This window comes from Pan troglodytes, chromosome 10 (assembly GCF_028858775.2).
Source record: "Pan troglodytes isolate AG18354 chromosome 10, NHGRI_mPanTro3-v2.0_pri, whole genome shotgun sequence".
Taxonomy (NCBI): Eukaryota; Metazoa; Chordata; class Mammalia; order Primates; family Hominidae; genus Pan; species Pan troglodytes.
The window spans coordinates 11,474,854-11,485,845 of record NC_072408.2 but is presented as its reverse complement, the minus strand read 5'-3'; the positions used below and the strand labels follow the sequence as shown (position 1 = coordinate 11,485,845).

At 46.6% G+C, this 10,992-nt stretch overlaps 1 protein-coding gene and 1 long non-coding RNA gene across 3 annotated transcripts in view; one reads left to right on the top strand and one right to left on the bottom strand.

Annotated features, from left to right (window-relative positions):
* Positions 1-407, bottom strand: part of TIGAR (TP53 induced glycolysis regulatory phosphatase) — a 32,261-nt gene extending 31,854 nt beyond the window's left edge. Inside the window, exon 1 of one of the 2 annotated variants that reach the window (XM_522324.8) lies at positions 163-407. In XM_522324.8, the coding sequence (XP_522324.2) occupies positions 163-194 (32 nt within the window). In that variant the 5' untranslated portion in view covers positions 195-407. The remainder of the gene's footprint in view (positions 1-162) is intronic. The other variant, XM_063785402.1, reaches the window with a different exon arrangement.
* A 65-nt stretch (positions 408-472) lies between these two features.
* On the top strand, positions 473-10,511 carry LOC129136596 (uncharacterized). Its single transcript, XR_008538423.2, has 3 exons — positions 473-696; positions 7,387-7,642; positions 8,459-10,511. It is a non-coding gene; the product is annotated as an uncharacterized LOC129136596 (long non-coding RNA).
* Positions 10,512-10,992: the final 481 nt, after the last annotated feature.

Below are 10,992 nucleotides of genomic sequence, written 5' to 3'. Positions count from 1 at the left end.
ACGGCCCCAGGGCAAGCGCCCCGGAAAAAGCGCTTCCAAGCCAGCCCTCCCGGGCTGCAGCGAGCAGGGAGGGGAGAGGGTGGTAGACCCGTTTTCCCTTCACCCGCTCCAACACACTCAAGGAAGAGAGAGAGAAAGGCATCCTGCCACAGCCATACTCACTGCCGGACAACAGTCAGAGCGAAGCGAGCCATGTTCCCGGAGCCGCGTCCCGTCAGTGGCCCCGCGCCGCGCTGCCCCTGCACTGCGGGCTACCTCCCCCACACCACTTCCGCCAAGCAGCCGGCCGGCTCCGCCGCCATAGGCCGAGGCGGCCTCGCACGTCATCCCCGAAGGCCACTCAGGGCCGGGCGAGGCCGACGGGGCGGGGGAGATGAGGGAGCCACGGAGGCCCCGCCCAGGGCTGCGGCGCTTGCGCCCCCGCGCGCCGGCCTGTGATTGGCGCGCGGCAGGTGCGGGAGGCCCCGCCCGCGGAGTCCGCGGTAGGATTCCTTCCCTCGATAGCCGGCAGCCTGCGTTCGGGGCAGATAAGGAAGCCGGCGCACTGATTTGTGGTTGTTGCGATTGAGGCTGGAATGCAACCGTTCGTCTTATAGCTGGCCACTGTGATGAATCCCTCACGGGTGTACAGCGACCAACAGACTGTGTTCTATGAGGTCTGTTAGTCCCTAACCTTAGGGACGTAGCGTCGGCCAGGTCTGTAGACTTAGACCCACCCACCCCAACTCCGCCGGGACAGACGCCCTCCTTGACCAAACTTTAGTCGGGCTCCTTTGAGGCCTTTTCTATACTAGACGGCATCCTCGGCCTGCTGAGCCCGGTTTTACCAAAGAATCCTGCTAAGCCTGTTTATCAAGAGAGACCTCACTCTTGATGCTCTCTTCTAAGGCCCTTGATATCTAGTAAAGTTCCTCCTCCCCCTCCCCCAGATAGCTTACCACGTTCTGGTAATTTCCCATCTTCTCTTTCATCCCTTCCATCCCGCCCCCTGGCTATAAATCTCCACTGGTCCCGGTTGTATTCTAGAGTCGAATTCAGTCTCTCACCTATTGCAGTAGTCTTGAGTAAAGTCTTGCCGTTTTTAACAAGCCTCAGATGAATAATTTCTCTTTAATAGCCTTCAGAACGTTGAGGGAGTTACTTAATGTTAGATATGAGTTCTAAATTTCTTTTCAAAGAATCAATATGTCAGTATGTTCAATTCTTTGCTTTTTACTTTTAAACTTAACTTCCTCCTAAAGCAACCTTCTCTTTTTTATTTATTTATTTATTTATTTATTTTTTGAGATGGAGTCTGGCTCTGTCACCAGGCTGGAGTGCAGTGGCGCGATCTCGGCTCACTGCAAGCTCCGCCTCCCGGGTTCACGCCATTCTCCTGCCTCAGCCTCCCGAGTAGCTGGGACTACAGGCGCCAGCCACCACGCCCGGCTAATTTTTTGTATTTTTAGTAGAGACAGGGTTTCACCGTGTTAGCCAGGATGGTCTCGATCTCCTGACCTCGTGATCCGCCCGCCTCGACCTCCCAAAGTGGTGGGATTACAGGCGTGAGCCACCGCGCCCGGCCACAACCTTTTTCGATTACCTGCTGCACTCTGACTCCTTCCCATTACCTACTCCACCCTGACTCCTTCCCATTACCTACGCCACCCTGACTCCTTCCCATTACCTACGCCACCCTGACTCAGATTACCTGCTCTGTCATAACTGTTTTTCCCGCCAAACCACTCACCCCCATCACTCTCTTTAAATTAGCCAATCGGAATTAGTTTAGCCTGTGCGGTCGGGCACTACACAGCAGCAGGGGCCACCTGCGTCAGGGATAAGAACCCCTTCCCTTCCCTTGTCCAAGTGTGCGCTCACCATTGCTCCATCTGTAAGGACGCACCCTTCTATAGAAGTACCTTGCCTTGCTGAGAATGAAAAAGAAAATTTTATATTCGAGTGCTGTTTCTTTTGCGGCACTGAAAGTTTATTTATAACATTAACTTCTCTAACCCTCGGTTTTGTGACAGGTAAACTGGGATAGCAGTACCTAGCAATGTGACACAAGTAACAATAATGTTAGCTAGGTGACATTGTCTTCCATGCACTGTTACCTAAATTCTTGTATTTCATAATGCATTTGTTTCCTTGAACCCCCACTTATATATGAAAAGATGTGTTTAGAGAAGAGATGAATGAGATACTTAGATTCATAGGCACACATTTCAAAACAGTCTTACATGTAATATCACATTTGGCCTTCTGAACAATTCTAAGGTAGACAGGAGATGAGAATAGTTGAGGGTCTTGAACCAGTCCTTAGATGCTTCCTTCATTCATTGTCCAGAGCCACTCACGTGGCCCTACCAAATTGCAGAGGTGATGGGAAACGTGAGGTGCACAGGAATTGTTGGGGGGTAGACAATCCCATAAACCCTGTGCATGTTGGAGTATTGAGGATTCTGCCCTTGGCTCTCTTCGTAATGATCTAATCCAGTGTATAGATCTTAGTTATATCCCCAGCCTGGCCTTTCCCTTGAGCTCCTCATTCATTTATCTGTTATAGTTGCCTACTCAACATCTACGCTTGGGTCTATAGTTGACATCTCAAGCTAACTTTATCCACACAGAACCTTCCATTTTTACCCCTAAAAACAGCTGGTCTTCAAGTCTTTCTCATCTCAGTAAATGGTAACACCCTCCACTTGACTGCTCATGAAACCCTTGATTCTTTACCTATCCTAATATTCCCTGACAAATTCATCATAGATTTCTGTAGGCTCAATAATGCAGTGAGTGCTGGATTTTACTCGTTTTCTTGCTTTTTTTTTTTTTTTTTTTTTTTTTAAGACAGAGTCTTGCTCCGTCACCCAGGCTAGAGTGCAGTGGCGTGATCTCAGCTCACTGCAAACTCCACCTCCCAGGTTCAAGCGATTCTTCTGCCCCAGCCTCCTGAGTAGCTGGGATTACAGGTGCACACCACCACGCCCAGCTAGTTTTTCTATATTTTTAGTAGAAATGGGGTTTCACCATGTTGGCCAAGCTGGTCTCAAACGCCTGACCTCAGGTGATCTGCCTGCCTCTGCCTCCCAAATCTTGTTTTCAAATAAAGATTAATTACTGTCTTCACTGAAGATGAGCCAAGTGTAAAATGCCTGATCTATCTGGAATGTAGGGTAGGGGAGGAGATTGTGGGTTGGAGCCAGTTCCCCAGGCATTTAAATATTTTCAGCAATGCATTAAGAATGAAATTAATTACATTGTGACCAAAAGCTGGTTAGCTGGAGTCTGTGAAATTTATATTCTTCTTGTTTATCTTTTTTTATTGAAAGGTTTTTTTTTTTTTCCTTAGGGGCTATTCTTGGTAGTAAGACTAAGATAGTTGCAGACTTAAATCTCCAGGACTTCAAAGATTTTCAAGGGTATACATTTTTGAAATTTACGGAGACTTGCTTTGTGGACTAGTCCACAGGCATTTCACAGAAATGTTTCGTGTGTCCTTGTGAAGAATGTGGATTCGCTCATTATTGGATACAGAGTTCTATATATACGTCTGAAGCTAGCTTATTTATTGTGTCGTACATATCTTCAATAATAAATAAATGATAAAAGCTATCTATCCAAAACCTTTAAAAAAAGTTTATGGGGTCTATCACCAAATTATGTCCTGAATCCACCACTTCTAGAGTCTCACTGTGTCCCAGGCTGAGCCTTCATCACCTCTTGTCTGGATTACTGTGATAGCCTGTTGGCATAGCTCTGCTGCCTCTACTCTGGTACTCAGCCATTGAAGAGATGTCCCTATTGTGTCACTCCCTTGCTGGAAAATTCTCTATTGAATTCTCATTGCAGTTAGAATGAAGTCCCAACTCCTGCAAGGCGTATGTGGCATGGCCCCTCTTGGCCCTCCAGTTACAATTCTCTCTTCACTGTCCCTCCTCATCCAGCTCCAGCCGTCAGGGCTTCTCTCTGTTCGTAGACCACGTCATGCTCATTCCTACCTCCAGATCTTTGCATTCTCTGTTCCTTCTGCTCACAGAGCTCTTTCCCAAGATATTTGCATGGCTGCCTCCTTCTCAGCCTTCAGGTATCAACTCAGAAGTCCCACTCTCAAGAGGTCTTCCCTCAAGCAAAGTAGGCTGCCCAGTCACTATCCATCATCCGATTTTATTCTGAAATTATATCATTTATGAACATTTTTGTAGGTTCATTGCTTGTCTTTCTTCAGCAGGATATGTATTCCTTGACCGTGGGGACTGGCTTGTTCCCTTCTGTGTCTTCAGCGCCTCAAGTAGTACTAGATATATTGTAGGAGCCCAAACAATTCATTAGAATCTATGGGTTTTTTTGGTTTTTTTTTTTTTTTTTTTTTTTGAGACGGAGTCTTGCTCTGTCACCCAGGCTGGGGTGCAGTGGCGCCATCTCAGCTTACTGCAACCTCCGCCTCCAGGGTTCAAGCAATTCTCCTGCCTCAGCTCCCACATAGCTGGGATTACAGGCATGTGCCACCACGCCCAGCTGATTTTTGTATTTTTAGTAGAGATCGGGTTTCACCATGTTGCCCAGGCTGGTCTCAAACTCCTGACCTAAGGTGATCCTCCTGCCTGGGCCTCCCAAAATGCTGGGATTACAGATGTGAGCCACCGTGTCCAGCCCTAGAAATCATGTTCTTACAGAATATTTAATGGTATGATAACATTCCCCTGATAGGAGATTAAATGAAAAAAGAGCAGAAACCCATTCATTTATGAGCCTGATTTTTAAGAAAAAATACATACATATTTTTAAAAGACAAGAAAAAACGTGTAATTTATGTCAAGAGTTTCTCTAGTTGGTAGTTATCATGTTAAAAATGCTTGTTCTGCTCTATTACTAAAGAATTTATTTCCTGAGACACACGCATACAGATAAGCAAGGTGTCTTTCACAAAGAAAATTATCCAGAGGGTGGGTGACGGAGAACATATAAACTGTTCTATGTGGCTACTCATACATACTAAAGCAAGGCAACTTACTATTTTTACTATGTAATAGAATACAGCTGAGAATTTTTTTTTTTTTTAAACCTTAGTTGAGGGGTAGTATGTTCCTGGTATTTGTTCTGTTTATTTTTAATTAGGTCACTTTATGATTCTAAGATAAAGCTCTTTAAGACTTACCAGAATAGAGACAGGGCGCAGTGGCTCACGCCTGTAATCCCAGCACACTTTGGGAGGCCAAGGCGGGCAGATCACTTGAGGTCAGGAGTTTAAGACCAACCTGGCCAACATGGCGAACCCCTGTCTCTACTAAAAATACAAAATTAGCTGTGCATGATAGTCCCAGCTACTTCGGAGGCCGAGGCAGGAGAATTGTTTGAACCTGGAAGGTGGAGGTTACAGTGAGCCAAGATCGTGCCACTGCACTCCAGACTGGGTGACAGAGCAAGACTCTGTCTAAAAATATATGTATATTATTAAGACTTAGTAGAATAGAGACAAGAGGATTTTAAGTTTCAGAATAAAAATGGACAGACAAAACTGACATCAGATAGTACAGACTGAGAGTGTTTGGGACCAACTGAGAACTGTGGTTTTTGTGATTACCCAAGTTATCTATAACACCACTACTTTGCTTTTTTCTTCTATTGCTTTGAAGTTGGAAATTGTAGTGGTTTATGCAGACTTAATAAAAGAGAAAGTCTTGGGCTTTTACTGGCAGGGATTTTCTTGCACCACCCACTGTCATAATTGATTACATGCTGTACCCTGATGGAAGAACAGAATTTCTAGGCCAACAGAAAATCACAAATACATGGTAAACCATCTGCTTTGTCCAGCGACTGAGAAATAATAATGTGACCAATGACCCAAGTGCGAAGGGACTCCCAGTCCCCATCAGCTTGATGTCTGAAGGTGGAGGGAGACTTGTTTTGGCAGCTGCTCTGCCAACATCTGACATCTGTCACCAATAGCTCCCCATTATTGCTGGTTCCAAAAAAATTATATCTGCCAGTCAAACAGCTTTCCTACTGATGGACAGTCGAAAGATGCCTTCTCAGCCTGCCGTGCTTCTGGGGAACTCCCCTTTATTTGAATACATGCATCCTCTAATCCCTTTTCATGCCTTGCCTGTTAGCCTGTTGCTTAGTGGGGAAGAGAACGCTCCCCAAGCCCAAGTTCACTGCTGTTTGGAAGAAGGGCGGCAGCACCAAGGGGATATTATGAGAGTTGTAAATGCTTTTGTTTCACTGCTGTGCTCTTGATAGTAGTCTCATCAGGATCCACAGAAAACCCATATCCACCTCCACCCCTGACTTTTTGGGAAAATAACATTGCATCTACAATGCCTTCAAAAGCAATGAACACAGTCCTTGGTGTGTTTGCATATGTTCAGACTAGCTGATTCTTGTTAAAGCTTTCTATGTATTAGGCACTTTACATAGACTACCTCATTTAATCCTTCTAATAATCCAGAGAGATTTTATAAAAGAATAGCAGAGACTCAGAGCTTGTACAGCTAAGTGGCAGCCCTGGGATTCAAAGTCAGATCATCTTATTACCTAAGCCTTTTTCCACCACAGCATCCTGACTCTGTCACAATGATTGTATGTAATACAGAAATGTATGATACAGTCCATAATATTCCAGGCAAGTAGCAAGCACTCGGGGGGACATCGGCTAGAAAGGCCAATCCTCTTGTTCTTGCCAGAGCCCTGACAGAATGCTAAGGAAAAGAGAAGACCGCTAGGCCCTAAAATCCTAGGTGTCCTGGCCCTAATACCTAGGCAGTGCCATATGGAAGCAAATCTTCCATAGTCCCTTCATGATGAGTTTACAGTGACATATGAAAAACATAAGTGAGTGACTGCTTTTAAAACCTGTGGTGCTTCAAGATTTTCCGAGAGTATTCACCAAGATGTCCAGAGGCTCACAGAGCTGAGCAATGAATGGAAGCCTGCAGAGGCCAGCAGTTGTCCTTCATTGTTCATCTGTACATTGCTGGGTGACCCTCAGTGTGGCATTCACCCTTGCAGGGCCTCAGGCCATTGCATCCACGGTAAAATAATATTTTTGGAAATATTAATCAGCATTTTTTCCTACGGTATTTTTCCTCTACGTTTTTGGGCCCTTCCTCCTGTGTCCCTTTTTTCGGGGCAAGGAAGGTGGCCACGAAAAACCAAGAAAAAGAATATCTCTTCCTATAGGATAACAAAAGGAATCTTTAAATAGCAAAGGCTTGGGAGGCTGATGATACAAGCAAGGCTTCCCTGCCTCTGGACTGAGATTCTCTGGGCTTGGTGGGGGAAGGAGGGAGCGTTGGGGGAGAAATAATAATAACACAGATATTCGTGGGTCCCTGAAGAATAGGGACAAACTAGATATGTGATTTCGTTTGTTTGTTTGTTTTTGTTTTTGTTTTTTAGATGGAATCTTGCTGTGTCACCCGGGCTGGAGGGCAGTGGCGCAATCTCGGCTCAATGCAACCTCCGCCTCCTGGGTTCGGGTGATTCTCCTGCTTCAGCCTCCCGAGTAGCTGAGACTACAGGCACATGCCATCACGCCCAGCTAATTTTTTGTATTTTTAGTAGACATGGGGTTTCACCATGTTAGCCAGGATGGTCTTGATCTCCTGACCTCATGATCCGCCCACCTCGGCCTCCCAGAGTGCTGGGATTACAGGTATGAGCCACTGCGCCTGGCCGTGATTCTTTTTTTAATTGACATAGGTTTGGGGATTTGGGAGGAAAGCAGAACCCATGGCTCCTTCCCAGGAGTTTATGAGCAACGCATTTATAACCTGAATGGAATGAGCATGAAGAACAGCCAAGGGGCAAGGCAAAGACGCTGGAAAGAAAAGGCTACTTCCTTGGTATACATTCACTGACAAACTCCTCCTTAGATTAGAAGGCCCTTTACTTTCTTCATTGACTTTGTCTTCATTAAAAAACTATCCCCTGATGATTTCACTAAGTGATGTCATCATCCAACCCCCCTCCCCTGCAACCTTCCAACCCACACTGGGCTAAAAGTCTCACTCTTTCAGCTCAATGCTCAGTAAGCAAAATATGGATCAATAAAGTAGCCCAATGTAGCAGAAGATGCATGATATTTGAATTCAGACACATCTGGGATCCAGTCCTAGCCTAACTCTTTGTGATAAGCCAAGTGAGCCATGTGACCCTCCATTCACTTAGCTACAAAACAAGGTACCAAATTCACCAGAGAGTTATAAAAGGATTATAGGAGAGGCTTGTGGAAAGCTCTTTCAAAACTACAAAACCCCATTTCACAGATGAAAAAACTAAGTCACTGAGTTTACTGTGAGTTACTGGGTGGCTAAGTAATGAGCCCAAGTTTACAAAGCGAGTGGGTGGCCGGGGGGGCATTCCAGAGCAGAGCATAGAGCGGGGGGCATTCCAGAGCAGAGCATAGAGCATTTGTATTCTGGGCCAACCACCAAGTAGCAGTTGTCTTTTTATCTGTCTCTGTCTTTAGCCTTTGAGATCAAGGAGAGGAGCGATCTCATCCCTGGAAAAGCAAGTACTGAGACACATTTGTTGAATGAGGGGTCCCGTACGGAGCACCAGGCACGTACCCAGCCCTCATTTGTTGAATAAACGAGCAGTGCCCAGGAGCCCTGTGTGGGAAGGGGATGATGAAGAGAAGCGATTTTCAGTGAATGGGTTGACCGAAACATAGCCACAGAGATTTGCGCTTTTTCAACAAATACAGAAATCTCACAGGTTTGTCTTCTCATGGAATCTGCATGGTGCCAGGAGCACTAAAAATGACTCTCCAGACAAACAAAAGCAGGAAAAGCTGTCTGGACACAGTGGCTCACACCTGTAACCCAGCACTTTGGGAGGCTGAGGTGGGAAGGATCTTTTGAGGCCCAAAGTTTGAGAGCAGCCAGGGCAACATAGTGAGACCCTGTTTCTATAACACATTTTTTAAAACAATCTAGACGTAGTGGTGCATGCCTGTTGTCCCAGCTACTTGGGAGGCTGAGGTGGGAGGCTCACTTGAGCCTGGGAAGTTGAGGCTGCAGTGAGTTGTGATCACGCCACTGCCCTCTAGCCTCAGAGACAAAGGAAGACCCTATCTCCAGAAACAAAAGAAAAGAAAACCAAAAAACAAAAAGCAGATCTTTACCACCCCACCTTATTTGGGCCTACCTGCAGACCTGGGCGTGGGGCTGAATGTTGGGATCTCAAAGGAATTTCAAAAATCTGGCCCAGCCCCGGGGTAATCTGACAACTAAAAACTCATAAAGACATAAAGAGATCTTAATGCTTACTGAGGCAGCACGGTCTTTCTTCGTCTGAGAAGGAGAGGTTATGGTCCACAAACTGAAAGAAGTATTCCAGGTCTGTTTGTGGTGGAGAGGGTTGGAGGAGGATGCCTCCACTTGGGACTTACTGGGTCCTCCTTCCTGGCCAGGGAGGCAAAACAGACACAGATTGGGCTGCAGAGCTGTAAGCCCTAAGCGGACTGGCAGGCGCTGTAAAAGAGAGCAGCGGGTTCAGTGGGTTGTGGGGTGGGCAGGGGGTAGAGAAAGGGGCCAGTCACACTCAGCTGCAGCCCTCGCGGCCTCGCGGGCCTGTGGTTGCCAGGACTTAAATCTCCCAAGAGTCGTTACAATCCTGACTTTTATGTGAAAGCTCTCATCTTGTATTGGCAAGTAAATCCAAGACAATTTCAATCACTGTGGGAGTCAAGCTAATTACGTCTGCAGGCTGGATTTGGTCTGTAAGCTGCCAGTGTGCCATCTCTGGATTAGTCACTGAAGAGTCAGGAAAGGTGATGAACCAGCACCAGCCACCCCAGATGGAGTCACGATGTGGCGGTAGTGAGAGAACCAGGTGAGGGAACTGCGCCAGGTGCGGACGGGAGAGGCCTGACGTTCCTTCCCCAGGCTGCCCTGGGGAGATGGCGGAGGCGGGGGTGCTGCTCCAGTGCTGTCTGCTGGAGGGAGGTGTTCCCTTCCCTGCAGGGCAGAGGCAACCTACACCTGGCTGGCTCTGGGTTTCCTTGTGAGTGATCCTGTCTGTGGCATGAGTACCACCTAGTGGACTTCGCAGGAAGAACTGTATGTTGAAACCATGCGGACAGTCATTTACCAGAGCGGTGGCGTGAGCGCAGCAGAAGGGCCAGGGTCCTCCGAGCGAATCAGCATGAAAGAAACCGTAATAATGAGTAAACTCAAAGCTTGAAGCATAAACTCAAAGCTTCAGGGGGACAATGAGACAGAGGCAGGGGAGCTGGTCTTGCTTTCTCAGGCCGCCCAGTTCTGTTTGACTGAGCCTGTGGTCCGAGCGGATGGAATCCGCCCCTCCAGCACGGGGAGGCCCCCAGAGCCCAAAGACAAGGAGAGCCACCAGTCATATTGAAGCTTCCAGCCTTCTTTCTTTAAGCCTCATGAGAAATTAGGTGGGTGGTAATCCCAAATCAATGTTTGTGGCTGTGCTTATCCTGTTTCACAAGCCTAACATCTGTGTTTATATTGTTTAAAATCTATTAAATTGTGTGGAATATTTTCCCTTCATTTAAAAAAAAATTACTTCCCATCCCTTTTATTTTTGGAAAAGGTCACACTCTGTTTCCGTTTCCAAACTATGCTGACCCACATGATCTTCCTAACAAGTGTTTTCCTAAAACTCACTTGCTTGAGGAAACCTGTTCCTCTGCAAGGGCCCCCTCCCACACCTTAGCATCGATTTTCCCCCAGATTCATTTGCATTTGCTGTTGTTTCTCTCTGCTATTTCATAGGCCTGTGTGTCCTGTTTTTTTCTGTGCTTTTCCTTAAAGGCTCAGTACAGGCCCCACATACACATCGGCTGTGAGTACTAGGCTTACCTTGATACTCTGAATCTCCCTACTCTGTCCACAGCATTTTTGCTGTTGCTGTAATTGCCAGAAGAGCAGGGAAGTAATCTGGTGTAATATTCAGCTTGTGAGTACTTGCTTCGTGTCAGTATTTTGACAGTATTACTGCTAAGCCAACTGGGAAGGTGAATTTTGGGGATAC